General features: G+C 45.1%; 1 protein-coding gene across 3 annotated transcripts in view; it reads left to right on the forward strand.

Annotated features, from left to right (window-relative positions):
* Positions 1-17,915, forward strand: part of RIPOR3 (RIPOR family member 3) — a 194,614-nt gene that overhangs the window by 82,081 nt on the left and 94,618 nt on the right. For all 3 annotated transcript variants that reach the window (XM_073607263.1, XM_073607261.1, XM_073607262.1), the window contains exons 3-4: positions 5,700-5,846; positions 16,023-16,101. In XM_073607263.1, the coding sequence (XP_073463364.1) occupies positions 5,700-5,846; positions 16,023-16,101 (226 nt within the window). The remainder of the gene's footprint in view (positions 1-5,699; positions 5,847-16,022; positions 16,102-17,915) is intronic.

The raw sequence follows: 17,915 nt of genomic DNA on the forward strand, positions 1-17,915 counted from the left end.
GTCCGCTGACATCTGACCCGGTCCGATCCGCAAAAAGCAGACAGATGGCCCTACGTCCAGGTCCGTCACTGGCGGATCGGGTGAGATCTGCTGAAAACGGACGGCGCCTGACAAGCCTCTCCCCGTTCAGTGAGCAGAGAGGGACCTGTCATCTGCCGGCTCAGCGGAGATCAACGGACTGATCTCCTGCTGAGCCGGCGGACCGAGGCGGGTTCCGCGGAAACGGAGTCCGCCTCGTGTGAAAGGGGCCTAAGGCTGTGTAGCCGAAACGCATTAGCCTTCCATGCTGTATACCCACCATGTAGTCAATAAAGGATTCATATTTGTGAATGACACCTGGTTGCTGGCTTCCTTTTGCTACATGGACCTGCCAAGGTGAACCAGAGCTGGATCATTATACCACAAACTTAGTAGGAGCCTAGGGCCCGCTTAGGGTTGCCACCTCATTCCTTTAAACCCAAACACATATGAATTACACAGGTTCTGAGGCTAATTTATGGCAGATGAGGCACCAAGTGAGTTTAATTACCATCTTAATCAGCAGCAGAACCTGTGTAATTAATATGTGTTTGGCCTTAAAGGGATGAGGTGGCAACCCTAGGCCCACTGGATGTCCTGGGGGCCCATCCACCAACTCCATGCTGCTGCAGTAAACCAGGGGATAGTGCAGTTGGTCAAACCTGCACAACAATTGCCTGTCACTTCTCAAGAGAGGATACTCCTGTAGTTGACATCTGATAGCACTTTCGCCTAGCAGTAAGGAGGGTCGCTGGTTCGAATCCCAACCACGACACTACCTGCCTGGAGTTTGCATGTTTTCCCTGTGCCTGCGTGGGTTTCCTCCGGGTACTCCGGTTTCCTCCCACACTCCAAAGACATGCTGGTAGGTTAATTGGATCCTGTCTAAATTGTCCCTAGTATGTATGAATGTGAGTTAGGGACCTTAGATTGTAAGCTCCTTGAGGGTAGGGACTGATGTGAATGTACAATGTATATGCAAAGTGCTGCGTAAATTGACGGCACTATATAAGTAACTGAAAAAAATAAAATAAAATAAATCTGATGGGGCAACCCATACTAGTACAGTACAGACAATGCAAATGGGGCAGCTTTGCAGCTCTGAGTATATTGCAATACTTATCAATGTCAATGGAAGAGCATCTCCTACCTTACCTTGGCCCCCCTTCTGCCCTAATCTGTATTTGAGTTTGAATTATTTGAATTATTATCTTTTACTGTGCATGGGGCCTAAAGAAGTACAGGAGGAGCTCAGTTTATCAGGAATAGAGAAGGTGTAATATGGTGTGAAGCACTGGCTGGCAGGGCTGTGAATGGTGTTTAGGAGTCCCCAAGATTATTTATCTACACATGGTGAGGGGCTCCAGGATTTGTCTCTGTTTATAAAGAAAATAAACATTTTAGGGTAGGGGGCAGATCAAGGTGACAGGGTTGTCGTCACGTCCGTCCTCCATGTTTTCCTCTTTGTTTGGTACCAAGCAGGGGCCACATGAGAGGCCTACCCTTGGGTGGGTTCTTCTGGGCTACGCTAACAGGGTCACTGCACCCACCTAGCAGATCCAGTGCTGTCCAGAGGAGATATTCCTCTCTTCTGGCAGCAATCGGTCCAGCGCCCTCATGTTTGGCTGTGACGTCATCGAGGGGCTGCTGGCTGTTTTACGGGTTCAGCCGGCATGTATCTTGATGACACCCCACTAGGCCCGCCCGCTCCTCTTTTCCTTCATCCCGGAAGGCAAAAGGGGAACAGTGCACGTCCTTCACCTAGGTGAAGGACGTGCACGGAGAGTGGGGGTGGACCATTTCCTTAAATAAAAAGTAAAAAAAAAAAAAAAAATCCCTAATTGTGCAGAGGACCCGAGGAGGAGTGGAGAGGAGGGATGATGACATGGAGGGTGAAGATGCTGGTCTGGGTCCTGGAGCCCGCAGACTTTGTAGAGGTGGTATTATGCTCACCTCTCTGGTGGGTCCTGTATCCCCTACCTCCACTCTGTTCTAGCCCTGCAACCTTCACCAGGCTCTTCAGAATTTGTCATGTTTGAGACTGGTGGTTGCCTGTGTTCCCCAATTCATCTTCTGACCCCTATGTCACAGGACACAGCAGTAAAGCAGTGGTCATAGGAAGGAAGCACAGAATGCAGGAGGAGGACATCCAAAACCCAGGGAATGCTGAAAAGGATAATGGAGGCTTTCCAGTGGAGGGAGCTGTTTTGGGTAATTTCTGGGCCAACAACAGTGTTGCTTTAAAGTTAAACTCCAGGCAAACAGCTAACTACACTGAAAAAATACATATATAGGAGCTGTTTTACATGCCAAATTCTATTCCTCTCCATCCAGTCTTGGGGCTGGGTTCACACTGTGTGTGACGCGTCCATGTTTCAGGTCTGAATTGGGCCTGAATTTTTGGCTAAATTCGGACCTGAAAAAGAGCAAAAGATGCACAGGACCTCCTGCAGTGCGCTCCGCGGCCGCCCCGGAGACGTGTGAATCGGCTCCATTGAGAGCCAGTTACACTCTCCTGTCATGCAAATTGAATGCGGGGGAAAACCCACATCCAATTCGCAATAGTGTAAACCCAGCCTGAGATTTACACAGTTCTGCCACACAGCACAGCCCTATCTGGCAGTGAAGGAGACCTGTTTTTTTTTTCTGCTGCAATTTAATACCATTTTTCCAGTCATGTCCCTCTCCCAACCTGTGACTGCACAGTGAAAGGAGAAGCAGCAGCCTAATGAGCTCTCTCCTCCTATCAGGCATGATCCCTGCACAACTAATTGACTTCTTGTGCCGCATCTCCCATTCCCATTCTGAGCTCTGCTCTACAAGAACTTATGTGAAATCAATTTCAGATACTTAAACTGACTGTATTTAAAAAAAAAAAAATAAAGTTAAAAATGTATTAAGAAGTACTGAGCTTCAATTTTGAGTATTTTGTATCTGTTTATAGCTTTAAATCCATGTTGGCCTATATCATTGTTGTTAAGCCTTGGGGAATACATGAAATTAAATGGTTAGTTCTCTGAGTGATAAGACTTCCTGTCTGTTCTGTAGGAGGAATCGTCCTATGTAGAAGAGCCGATAACAGAAGGCAATAACCCTCCATTAGGTAGATCATTCCATCAGTGATTTATATGGGAATTCCTGTTGTGTTACAAATTGGCATTCAGTGATAAATATGTTTATTCTTGTCCTATATGGGAACTTATATTTGTTTATTACCCACCTATGCTAAACTTGCTATACTGCAACTGGAATTCACATATCGTGCTGAATATAATATTATCTGATCACAGGTTATTGTCTTCTCTTATCAGCTGGATGTTTTATGACATATAAGTAATTGTACCTAATTCAGGTACCTTCCATGTGAAACCCCGACAATGGCACATTCTTAAATGATTAAAGATATAATGAAGGACAAGGCTAATGTAAAGCTGACTGTAGTCTAGAGTAGATTGCATCTGCACTGCCCTTGGGCCTCTACAGCCATTTTTGCATAGGGAATGGTGGAGGACGTGGTTTGTGAACCCCTCCACCTCCAACTTGTCAGGATAAATAATACTGACTGGACAAGGTCTAATCTGTTCCCAAATAAGCCTTAAAGGGGTTGTAAAGGTAAAAAAATTTTCACCTTAATGCATTCTATGCATTAAGGTGAAAAAACTTCCGACAATACCGCCGCCCCCAGCCCCCCCGTATTACTTACCTGACCCCTCGAAAGTCAGCTGCTCGCTCCCGACATCCATTTCGCCGCTCAGCCTGGCCGCTGATTGGCTACAGTGGATGGATTGAAAGCAGCGCAGCCATTGGCTCTCGCTGCTGTCAATCACATCCAATGAGGCGGCGCGCCGGGGGGCGGGGCTGAGTGATACAGTGAGCGGCTATAAGCCACCGGCTGTATCACGGGAGCGCGCCCGCAAGAACTAACCACCCTGCGAGGGAGCTCGCATTAAGGTGGTTAGTTCTTGCGGGGAGGAGCTGAAACAGCCGCCGAGGGACCCCAGAAGAGCAGGTTCGGGGCCACTCTGTGCAGAACGAGCTGCACAGTGAAGGTAAGTATAACATGTTTGTTATTTAAAAAAAAAAAATTACCTTTACAACCCCTTTAAGACTTCCATAGACAGATCAACTTTCTTTTTTGCAACCACAGGTTGCCGGAAAGAAAATTTCTCGATTCTCCCATCAACACACTCTGGGGGAATCACTCCCGCAAAGCCATTGTATTCTTCTCCCACCGGGAGAACACAGTGATTATTGCTAGCGGTTATAACCACCTCTGGAAACAAACGCATGTAAAATCCGGCAGGCTGGTAGAACCCAAACTGATCGATCGATCAACTTTGGTACATTTAGCCTGCCCATACATGGTTTGACTCTCGGCCGGTTCCTTCTGAATATTGATATTCCAACCATCTGTGGCCAGCTTTGGATGGGTTACCTGTTCTCCAAAGCCATTAGATTGTTGGGCAATATGGCTGAAAGGAGCCAGGTGATAGGCTGTCATCTGATGTCTGTAACTCTGTGTGACAGGTCCCATCATTGTATTTTTTTACACCACTGGGCATTGGATTTGAAAAACAACCAACAAAATGGAGTTCTGCTTTGAGGACAAGACCTTCTCTTCTTCATTTGTTGTAATAAATGCACACTTAAGCTGGCAATAGATGGATCAAAATTCGGCCAGGTCCAGTGAAGACATGACTTCTGTCCAACAGAACTGCTGGAAAACTTTCATTTGATCAGCTGCTGCAGCCAATTGGCTGCAGCCCTGATCAGTGTATTCTGAGAACGGAGGAGTCCCCGCTGTCAGAATAACAATAAAACAGTGGAGAGGATTCATCCATCAACCTCCCTTGTGTGGATGGGGGAATCCAATCATTTTTTCTTCTATCAGTCCTCTGGCTGATTGAAAGAAAACAAAAAAAAAGGCCCGGAGCTATGAGGAACGATTGAAGCATAGGGCTGACATGACAGGGTGGAAGGGGAACCAGACAGCATAGAGATAACGTGTTCAAAGAAAATGATGGGGTGATAGGGAGGAGCCTAGAAGAGTAGATTCTAGAAAGGGTTGGGACAGTAACAGTCATAGGTTGGGAAGCCATCAGATGAACGTCCTGCCCTCCCTCCCTGAGATAGGGTAGGTAGGTTGTAGGTATTGAGATGTCGGTTGGGACTCCTTGGATGGGGTTAAACACCTGTTGATGATACAAGTGGGGAACCATCCATGGTATGGTGTCCTCTGGTTGGGTGTGGTCCAATAAAAGGGACCAGGTAGTGATAGACCTGTAAGGTCTGTGGTCAAGTGTTAATGTCTCAGAGGTGGTGTTTTGTGGCTGGGGACATCTATCTTTGGTTAATGTTGTTATTTATTTGTTACTTATTACTTCTTTTGTTTCATAAAAGACCTGACGGCCTTTTAACTCCACCTTGTGTTATTTGTTTTATTGGGGTAAAGGGGGGTGGGGTTTTAGAGCGGTTATGTAGGAGTTTGGTGGTGACCTCTGAGCTACCGTAGTCAGGCTTTGCAGTTCAAACTGTAATTTAAAGATTAGCTTCAGTTGTAACTGATGAAAGTCTAGGTAAGACACTCAGGGTATCCCGTGCTCTCATAAGCTCCTGGTAAATCGAAGACCTTTCCGCACTTGTGTCTTCTATTGTCTCTATCCCTTTCATGTGTTATTCAGGCAGTCGCTCCGGAAAAGCTCGGCAAAATCAAAACTGTCGGTCCATTCGGAGAAATTGTACCCATCGCTGCGGAAAGGATCCATCAGGCTGGACCCGCGTCCCCACCAAGTCAAGAAAATATGTGATGCCTTAAGGAAAGGACTAAAGTAAGTTGATGGTCTAAGGTATATGTTGTTCCTACATCTGTCTCTGTTGTCCCAAACTGGTCAAGTAAGAGTAACTCCATCAGTTTTTGTTCTGGTAGTGACATTAGTGATCTGGAGAGTCACTTGGGGGTGAATCTCTCTAGTGGGGACACAGACCGCAATACAGACAGTTTTTATTGACGACACAGTGATAACCTATGAAAGCTGCTTTAAAAGCAAAACTCAGGAAACGTTGGGGAAGTGTTGGGAAGACGGGGCTATGAGCATGAGTTCACTTTACATGGACTGCTCCTGATTCTTTATGGTTGGGGCCCATCCAGAAAGGGGATCCTCTGACAAGCAGCAGTGGGGTAACAGATTCACGTTTCTGGTAGGGTGTCCCTCGGCCTGACCCGGGTAATTAATACTTCCATTTTACCGTTCTCTTCTACCAAAAACAGGTGTGAGAACCGATGTGTTTCCCGAGATAATATTTCAGTTAACTCACCACATCTGTATTGAGTGACGGATGCTGCGTGCCTGCAGGAAGACAGCATAGTGTACATACTTTTGTATATAGCACCGATATATACAGCAGTGCTGTACAGAGAACATTGTATCATTTAGACTTTCTCCCAGGGGAGCTTACAGTTTAACATGGCAGAAAGGCCAAACAAACAGGAGCTGAGGGTACCCCAAGCTATGAGGATGCTGTCCATTGTTAGGGGCCCCAATGATACAAGGCAGGATTGCTAACCACTTTTTACTGTCTCCTTCTTTTTCTCTCCAATATTTCTGTAAATTGTATCTAAAGCTACTTTATTATTTTGAAAAGAGTAGAGATGGCCATATATGGGCCTCCAACCACACAAAGGAGGAAGCGGAGAAATCCCTCCACCCCAAACCCCCCAGCCGCTAATCGATGGAAAACTTTCCAACATGTCCATTCGACAACAGTCCATTAACCACGTGACTTCCAGAAGATTTATCCCCCTTCATGACCAGGCCATTTTTTACAATACGGCACTGCGTTACTTTATCTGACAATTGTGCGTTCATGCAATGCTGCACCCAAATAAAATGTATGTCCTTATTTCCCCCCAAATAGAGCTTTCTTTTGGTGGTATTTAATCTACGGTTTTTATTTTTTGCGCTATAAACAAAAAAAGGCCGACATTTTTGAAAAAATAGATATATTTTTTACTTTCTGCAATAAAAAAATTGAAAAAATCTAATTTCTTCATAAATTTCAGCCAATGTGTATTCTGCTACATGTTTTTGGTACAAAAAAATTCCCAATAAGGGTATATTGATTGGTCAGCACAAAAGTTGTAGCGTCTACAAACTGTTGGATATTTTTTTATTTTTTATTTTTTTTTACTAGTAATGGCAGTGATCAGCGACTTATAGTGGGACTGCAATATTGCGGCAGACATTCTGACACTAACTTATACTTTGTGGGAACCAGTGACACTAATACAGTGATCAGTGCTAAAAATATACACTGTCACTGTACTGATGACACTGGCTGTGAAGGGGTAAACATCAGGGGCGATCAAAGGGTTAACTGTGAGCCTAGCCAGTACTTATGTGTACTGTGTGAGGTGCTTTTACTAGGGGAAGAGATTCAATTTATTCTCTGCTTTGCAGGGACACAAACTCCATCCCTTCCCTCCTGTCAGAATGGCGATCTGCCTTGTTTACATAGGCAGATCGCAGTTCTGTGTCTTTGCCTGATGATCAGGCGGGTGCCGGCGGACATTGAGTACTTGGTACCTGCTGAACGGCTCCCGCTGTATGTAGTCACAGCAGGAGCGAGCCACCGGCGGCGCCCCCTACCCGGAAGTTTCGGGTCACGTATATATACGTGCTCCGGGGCACAGGTGCCGCCCTGTAGCAGTAAAAATCCTATAGGGTGGACATAAAGTGGTTAAACCATCGACTTCTGTCAAGTAGGGGAGCCCACACACTGATGGAAATGCGGCCAATCATTGCTGGACCCGGGCGAGATTCGATCAGTGTATGGCTAGCTTAAGGAATGCTTAAAAACATTTGCCCTCTGTGTCCCAGAATAAATGCTCACATGTGGACTTATTTTATATGGTGAAATATAACTTCATTTTATGGAAGTTCAAAGCATCTCTTCCCCTCTTGCTTTAAAACATCTGTCTGTGTATATGTTGTGTGGCTTTGAGAAATTTGTTTTAAAACGCCTCATTAATTCACAATATCTCTCCTATGGAACTGATAAGGCCTCTGGATGGAAAGCTTATGGTGGCCGCCATCATGCTCTTTAATCTTTACATTCCTCTATCTCCATCCTGGTCTCTGGCAGGCTGTATATCACTATCCCCTCTGAAGATTGTCCTGTCACTGCTAACTGCCTGAGGACAGAAATGATCCAACTGACCACACACTCTGCAATTTCACCACTCATATTGAGCATTGTCAGGCAGTGCTGGGACAAGGCTATCTACAGCTCAGGGCGAAGATGAAAAAGCCCCCCCCCCCCAAAAAAAAAATCCACTGATCTGCACGCTCACCTGCTACCCTCCCCGCCCCTCCTCCCAGCATAACTTCCCTTTGAAAGACAATATTCTCCCCAAATAAAAATGCAAATATTCCCCCTCCTCCTAGCTAAAATTCTCCCCCCCAGTACAAATCCCCCCCAAAAAAACAGCCCCACCTAGCACAGATCTTCTTCCCTCCAAATTTCCCCTTCTAGCACAAATCCCCCCCAGTCCCCCCTTGTAGCACAAATTTCATCCCCTCCCCAAATCCCACCTCCTAGCACAAATTGCCTCATTACTGTCTGTCAAACGCATCTGTCAAATGCCCCCTCCTACCACAAATCCAGTCCCCCCTCCCCCATTGTGTCCCCAGTACAATTCCCCCCCTCCCTCCCTGAAACTTAGAGACCTAAAATGCTACAGGAGGGGGAACTCACCATGCAGTGTCCTCTTCCTCATGGGAGTTCACTGCGCCGGGGGCAGCCGCCCCTCCTGCTCATACCTTGTCCCAACCCTGTTGTCAGGGCATTAAAATGTTTTGCTAGCCAAAAAAATAAAAAATTAAGCTGTACACACATGGAATTGTATGTGTATGCAGGTGCATTATGGGCCTTGACATGACGATGCGAAACGCTGTCTTTTTGGTCCCTCCACAAACAAAAGCTTCAGCAGTAATCCATACTAAGTGGGTCACAAAAGTTTTGCCCATAAAACTGTTCTTTATTTGTAGTGTGGGTGATTCACGTGTCTGCTGTTTGATAGCTAATGAAACTACAAAGTATCTGTCATGTACCTGGTGGAGAAGCCTGATGTGATGAGAACGGCCTCTCTTACACCTTTGGCTCAGGGCCCCTGGTAACGTGAATGGGTGGCGCAAAGGCATTAAGCAGCCAGCAGCTGGTATGGGTAGATAGGCTGAATGTCAGTGGGCTGATGATCAGTGGAGAATGGCTGGGCAGCAGGCAGGTGATCAGCAGCGATTGGTTAGTCAGCAGGTAGATCATCAGCAGGAACTGGCTAGTCAGCAGCTGGATAATCAGCTGAGACTGGCTAGTCATCAGGCAGTTGATCAGCAGAGACTGCCTGGCATTGGGCAGGTGATCAGCAGTGTCAGGCTAGTCAGCAGGCAGGTGATCAGTATAGACTGGTTGGTCAGTAGGCAGGTGATCAGCAGAGACTGGTTGGTCACCAGGCAGATGATCAGCAGACATTGCCTGGGCATTAGGCAAGTGATCAGCAGAGACTGCCTGGGCATTGGGTGGGTGATCAGCAGAGTCAGGCTAGTCAGCAGGCAGGTGATCAGTATAGACTGGTTGGTCAGTAGGCAGGTGATCAGCAGAGACTGGTTGGTCACCAGGCAGATGATCAGCAGACATTGCCTGGGCATTAGGCAAGTGATCAGCAGAGACTGCCTGGGCATTGGGTGGGTGATCAGCAGAGTCAGGCTAGTCAGCAGGCAGGTGATCAGCAGAGACTGGTTGGTCAGTAGGCAGGTGATCAGCAGAGACTGGTTGGTCAGCAGGCAGATGATCAGCAGACATTGCCTGGGCATTGGGCAGGTGATCAACAGAGTCAGGCTAGTCAGCAGGCAGGTGATCAGAAGAGACTGGTTGGTCAGTAGGCAGGTGATCAGCAGAGACTGGTTGGTCAGCAGGCAGATGATCAGCAGACATTGCCTGGGCATTGGGCAGGTGATCAGCAGAGTCAGGCTAGTCAGCAGGCAGGTGATCAGCAGAGACTGGTTGGTCAGCAGGCAGATGATCAGCAGAGACTGGTTGGTCAGCAGGCAGATGATCAGCAGAGACTGGTTGGTCAGCAGGCAGATGATCAGCAGAGACTAGTTGGTCAGCAGGCAGATGATCAGCAGAGACTGGCTGGGCAGCAGGCAGATGATCAGCGAAGTTAGATAAGCCGGGTCATTAACTGATGATCATATTGGGTATACTCATTTGGCAGAAGCGTATTCGGGATTACAGAGGAGGTACAGATGAATATCAGGAGTAGTCAAGGCAGGCCGGGTTGATAACAGATAGACAGATTGCAGATAACGTTTCACAGGAATGCTGTAGACAGATACATTTTTAAAAATATGTGCAGCGCTAAAGTGAGAAAGTCTCTGTATGTCTATGAGACAATATGTACAACAAAAAACAATGTACCATAAATGGTCATGATTCTACAAGGTACCATGAATATACATATAAACCTCACACTAAAAATGAATGAACATATACCAAATGTCAAAAAAGTGACTAAATATGAAAGTAAAAAAAGGAGCTCGCAAGTTGAAAAATAAGTGTTGAAGTTGATCCAAAAAAGGAGGATAAGTCCCTATGGTATCAGTAAAGACATCATGGGAATCACGTGTGTAAAGAAGACAACCACCACCGACTTTGAGAAGGCTTACCGGAACATATGGACTCAATAAGGAGTATGCCCAATGAGTCAAATTTATCTGTCCAAATTCATCTTTTGCTGTGCTGGCTGCTACTAATTCCTTGTTTCCTTTGTAGACAAGACAGCACTGGTCATGTGCAGAATATCAGTTTAGATAACCTGCTTGGCACCAGCATTCGTGACAGATGTGTGTGCACGTTTTTGCACATGTGCATCTTCGTGTGCATATGCGCAACTATCTGCCAGCACGTGTCTGGGCACAGATATTCATCCCAATGCATCATTCTGTATATTGGCATTTCCTTTCTGACAGTACCATTTTATACACTACTGTAAGACTTCTGTTATGTATTATACCCTCTAAGAAGGCTGTCATCAGTACAGGTATCCCAATTGGAAGACTTTTCTCCTTCTGCTCTTGTAAAAATTTGGGATTTTGATTTTTTGTTCAGCTAAAAAGGTCACCAGAACAACACGGGCAGTGGTAGAAACCCTACTCCATCCAAAACTACCCAACTCTATTCAAAAACCCCACTTCATCCAAAACTATCCAACTCTATCCAAAAATACCATTTCATCCAAAACTATGCAACGCCCTCCAAAATCCACACTCCGTCCAAACTATCCAACTCCTTCCAAAAATCCCACTCCATCCAAATCTACTCAATTCCATCCAAAAACCCCACTCCATCCAAAACTATCCAATCCCATCCAAAAACCCCACTCCATCCAAAACTATCCAACTCATCCAAAAATCCCACTTCGTCCAAAACTATCCAACGCCATCCAAAAACCCCACACCGTCCAAAACTATCCAACTTCATCCAAACCTATCCAACTCCACCCCAAAACTCCACTCCATCCAAAACTATGCAACGCCATCCAAAAACCCACTCCATCCAAAACTATCCAACGCCATCCAAAATCCACATTCCATCCAAACTATCCAACTCCTTCCAAAAATCCCACTCCACCCAAAACTATCCAAATCCATCAGAAACTATCCAATCCCATCCAAAACCCCCACTCCATCCAAAACTATCCAACTCCATTAAAAAACCCCACTTCATCCAAAACTATCCAATCCCATCCAAAAACCCCACCCCATCCAAACTATCCAACTCATCCAAAAACCCCACTTCGTCCAAAACTTTCCCACTCTATCCAAAACTATCCAACTCAATCCAAAAACCCCACTCTATCCGAAACTATCCAACTCCATCCAAAACTATCCAACTCAATCCAAAAACCCCACTTCATCCAAAACTATCCAACTCCATCCAAACCTATCCAACTCCACCCCAAAACTCCACTCCATCCAAAACTATGCAACGCCATCCAAAAACCCACTCCATCCAAAACTATCCATTGCCATCCAAAATCCACACTCCGTCCAAACTATCCAACTCCATCCAAAACTATCCAACTCTATCCAAAATTATCCAACTCAATCCAAAAACCCCACTCCATCCAAAACTATCCAACTCAATCCAAAAACCACACTTCATCCAAAACTATCCAACTCCATCTAAACCTATCCAACTCCACCCCAAAACTCCACTCCATCCAAAACTATGCAACGCCATCCAAAAACCCACTCCATCCAAAACTATCCAACGCCATCCAAAATCCACACTCCGTCCAAACTATCCAACTCCATCCAAAACTATCCAACTCTATCCAAAACTATCCAACTCAATCCAAAAACCCCACTCCATCCAAAACTATCCAACTCAATCCAAAAACCCCACTTCATCCAAAACTATCCAACTCCATCCAAACCTATCCAACTCCACCCCAAAACTCCACTCCATCCAAAACTATCCAATCCCATCCAAAAACCCACTGCATCCAAAACTATCCAGTCCCATCCAAAAACCCACTGCATCCAAAACTATCCAACTCCATCCAAAACTATCCAATCCCATCCAAAAACCCCACTCCATGCAAAACTATCCAACTCCATTCAAAGACCCCACTTTATCCAAAACTATCCAACGCCATCCAAAAACCCCACTCCATCCAAAACTATCCAACTCCATTCAAAAACCCCACTTTATCCAAAACTATCCAACGCCATCCAAAAACCCCACTCCATCCAAAACTATCCAACTCCATTCAAAAACCCCACTTTATCCAAAACTATCCAATGCCATCCAAAAATCCCACTCCATCCAAAACTATCCAACTCCATTCAAAAACCCCACTTCATCCAAAACTATCCAACGCCATCCAAAAATCCCACTCCATCCAAAACTATCCAACTCAATCCAAAAACCCCACACCATCCAAAACGATCCAACTCCATCCAAAAACCTCAATCCATCCAAAACTATCCAACTCCATCCAAAATTCCCACTCCATCCTAAACTATTCAACTCCATCCAAAATCCCCACTCCATCCAAAACTATCCAACTCCATTCAAAAACCCCACTTTATCCAAAACTATCCAATGCCATCCAAAAATCCCACTCCATCCAAAACTATCCAACTCCATTCAAAAACCCCACTTCATCCAAAACTATCCAACGCCATCCAAAAATCCCACTCCATCCAAAACTATCCAACTCAATCCAAAAACCCCACACCATCCAAAACGATCCAACGCCATCCAAAATCCACACTCCGTCCAAACTATCCAACTCCATCCAAAACTATCCAACTCTATCCAAAACTATCCAACTCAATCCAAAAACCCCACTCCATCCAAAACTATCCAACTCAATCCAAAAACCCCACTTCATCCAAAACTATCCAACTCCATCCAAACCTATCCAACTCCACCCCAAAACTCTACTCCATCCAAAACTATCCAATCCCATCCAAAAACCCACTGCATCCAAAACTATCCAATCCCATCCAAAAACCCACTGCATCCAAAACTATCCAACTCCATCCAAAACTATCCAATCCCATCCAAAAACCCCACTCCATGCAAAACTATCCAACTCCATTCAAAGACCCCACTTTATCCAAAACTATCCAACGCCATCCAAAAACCCCACTCCATCCAAAACTATCCAACTCCATTCAAAAACCCCACTTTATCCAAAACTATCCAACGCCATCCAAAAACCCCACTCCATCCAAAACTATCCAACTCCATTCAAAAACCCCACTTTATCCAAAACTATCCAATGCCATCCAAAAATCCCACTCCATCCAAAACTATCCAACTCCATTCAAAAACCCCACTTCATCCAAAACTATCCAACGCCATCCAAAAATCCCACTCCATCCAAAACTATCCAACTCAATCCAAAAACCCCACACCATCCAAAACGATCCAACTCCATCCAAAAACCTCAATCCATCCAAAACTATCCAACTCCATCCAAAATTCCCACTCCATCCTAAACTATTCAACTCCATCCAAAATCCCCACTCCATCCAAAACTATCCAAATCCATTCAAAAACCCCACTTTATCCAAAACTATCCAATGCCATCCAAAAATCCCACTCCATCCAAAACTATCCAACTCCATTCAAAAACCCCACTTCATCCAAAACTATCCAACGCCATCCAAAAATCCCACTCCATCCAAAACTATCCAACTCAATCCAAAAACCCCACACCATCCAAAACGATCCAACGCCATCCAAAATCCACACTCCGTCCAAACTATCCAACTCCATCCAAAACTATCCAACTCTATCCAAAACTATCCAACTCAATCCAAAAACCCCACTCCATCCAAAACTATCCAACTCAATCCAAAAACCCCACTTCATCCAAAACTATCCAACTCCATCCAAACCTATCCAACTCCACCCCAAAACTCTACTCCATCCAAAACTATCCAATCCCATCCAAAAACCCACTGCATCCAAAACTATCCAATCCCATCCAAAAACCCACTGCATCCAAAACTATCCAACTCCATCCAAAACTATCCAATCCCATCCAAAAACCCCACTCCATGCAAAACTATCCAACTCCATTCAAAGACCCCACTTTATCCAAAACTATCCAACGCCATCCAAAAACCCCACTCCATCCAAAACTATCCAACTCCATTCAAAAACCCCACTTTATCCAAAACTATCCAACGCCATCCAAAAACCCCACTCCATCCAAAACTATCCAACTCCATTCAAAAACCCCACTTTATCCAAAACTATCCAATGCCATCCAAAAATCCCACTCCATCCAAAACTATCCAACTCCATTCAAAAACCCCACTTCATCCAAAACTATCCAACGCCATCCAAAAATCCCACTCCATCCAAAACTATCCAACTCAATCCAAAAACCCCACACCATCCAAAACGATCCAACTCCATCCAAAAACCTCAATCCATCCAAAACTATCCAACTCAATCCAAAAACCCCACTTCATCCAAAACTATTCAACTCCATCCAAAATCCCCACTCCATCCAAAACTATCCAAATCCATTCAAAAACCCCACTTTATCCAAAACTATCCAATGCCATCCAAAAATCCCACTCCATCCAAAACTATCCAACTCCATTCAAAAACCCCACTTCATCCAAAACTATCCAACGCCATCCAAAAATCCCACTCCATCCAAAACTATCCAACTCAATCCAAAAACCCCACACCATCCAAAACGATCCAACTCCATCCAAAAACCTCAATCCATCCAAAACTATCCAACTCCATCCAAAATTCCCACTCCATCCTAAACTATTCAACTCCATCCAAAATCCCCACTCCATCCAAAACTATCCAACTCCATCCAAAAATTCCACTCCATCCAAAAACTCCACTCCATCCAAAACTATCCAACTCAGTCCAAAAACCCCACTCCATAAAAAAAAACAAAAAAAAAAAAAAACAATTTGCCTTTAGAGAAAATGTCAGTAAATGTCATGCTCCCTTCAGACTTGAGAGCTGTGGCTGGGGGTTGTCGGACCTCTGTGGAGTGACCACTGTTACCCCACAGAGAGCCAGGATCTTTCTCAGCAGCATGCTGGCAGGAGATAGGCTTTTCTACTCTTAAAAACACCAGCTATAAGACTTTTGTTTTGATGCACCTGGATTGTATTTAGCGGATTTAAAATGGAGGTTCAGTTGGGAGAGTGGTCGGATCGGATCACTGGGTGATGTTGATCTTGTCAGTTTTTGACTCTAAACCACCCCAGCAGAACTCATGAAAACCTTAAGCTGTTTCACAGATTGATATCCACGTGCCTTTAAGTGGTAGATTATTCTATGCTATTGCTATCTCCAGCCTTGACATCCAGCTGTGCCCCCTTGTAATCTGTGACCTGTGTTGTGATTGGCATGCACATAACTGGAATGTTTTTTGGCACATTTTGCAGCGAGTACCTTGAAGAACATCAAACCCAGCTGGATTTCCTGGCCGGCCAGCAGAAGGACATGAAACGCAACTCCAGGCTGGTAAGACTGAAATCTTTCCTGTCGTGAGTAGAACTGGCTCTCTGCCTGACATGAGCGGGGTGTCCATTTTCCACTTCCAGTGTCCCACCGTAATCACCTCTCAGCCAATCAGACTGCTGTGTCCAGATGTTTTCATTTGTTAATTTGTTAATACAGTTTTCCGGTATTCTAATTAAGAGGTGATTTCCAGAATAACTGTAAGTTTGATGTAATATAGAGCGTCCCTTTTGGGACAAAGATCCTTAAAATGTCTATGAAATGTTTTCTTTTTTGGAATTAAGATTTTAATAGAATAAGGGAAAATGCCTGTCTTTTTCTCTGTCTGTGTTCCATTGGGGAGATTTCCCTTCACTTCCTATCTTGGAAGTAAAGTAAGGGGACACGGGTGTTCCAGTGACAACTATAACATTCTGGATTCCCCATCACTTTCTGTCTTGTGACGATAGTCACCAGGGCAAAGAGGGTGCCTCTCCCCAGTGGGGACACAGACAGCAATATAAACCCCTGTAACCCTTCTGCTGATCGTTGGAAAGTTTCTTATCGTGTCGAATTTTGTGGTGTCCCCAGTCAATAAAAGTCGATTAAAGATTCTTAGATGGGTGGTCAGTGGAGAAGTGACCCTTACACTGGGGGTCATTGTAGAAGTGACCCCCCACATTGGTGGTCAGTGGAGAAGTGACCTCTTACACAACGGGGTCATTGAAGAAGTGACGCCTTAAGTGTGTAAAGGTGACACCTTATTTTGGTGGTCAGTATAGAAGTGACCCTTGACATTGGCGGTCAGTGTAGAAGTGACCCCTTACATGGGTAGTCAATGTAGGAGTGACCCCTTACATTGGTGATAAGTGTAGAATTTACCTTTTTCATTGGGGGTCAGTGTAGAAGTGACTTCTTACATTGGTGGTCCATGTAGAAATGACCTCTTAGATGGGTGGTCAGTGGAGAAGTGGCCCTTACACTGGGGGTCATTGTAGAAGTGACCACCTACATTGGTGGTCAGTGGACAAGTAACCTCTTACACAAGGGGGTCATTGAAGAAGTGACCCCTTAGATGTGTAAAGGTGAGACCTTATTTTGGTGGTCAGTATAGACGTGACCCTTTACATTGGCAGTCAGTGTAGAAGTGACCCCTTAGATAGGTAGTCAGTGTAGGAGTGACCCCCTTACATTGGTGATCAGTGTAGAATTGACCCTGTACATTGGGTGTCAGTGTAGAAGTGACTTCTTACATTGGTGTTCCATGTAGAAACGACCTCTTAGATGGGTGGTCAGTGTCAGTGAAAAGTGACACTTATAGGGCGTACACACGGTCGGACTTTGTTCGGACATTCCGACAACAAAATCCATGGATTTTTTCCGACGGATGTTGGCTCAAACTTGTCTTGCATACACACGGTCACACAAAGTTGTCGGAAAATCCGATCGTTCTGAACGCGGTGACGTAAAACACGTACGTCGGGACTATAAACGGGGCAGTGGCCAATAGCTTTCATCTCTTTATTTATTCTGAGCATGCGTGGCACTTTGTCCGTCGGATTTGTGTACACACGATCGGAATTTCCGACAACGGATTTTGTTGACGGAAAATTTTATCTCCTGCTCTCCAACTTTGTGTGTCGGAAAATCTGATGGAAAATGTCCGATGGAGCCCACACACGGTCGGAATTTCCGACAACACGCTCCGATCGGACATTTTCCATCGGAAAATCTGACCGTGTGTACGGGGCATATCACTAAGGGTCATTGTTAAAGTGACCCCCTACATTGGTGGTCAGTGGAGAAGTTACCTCTTACACAAGGTGGTCATTGAAGAA

Source organism: Aquarana catesbeiana, linkage group LG12 (assembly GCF_042186555.1).
Source record: "Aquarana catesbeiana isolate 2022-GZ linkage group LG12, ASM4218655v1, whole genome shotgun sequence".
Taxonomy (NCBI): Eukaryota; Metazoa; Chordata; class Amphibia; order Anura; family Ranidae; genus Aquarana; species Aquarana catesbeiana.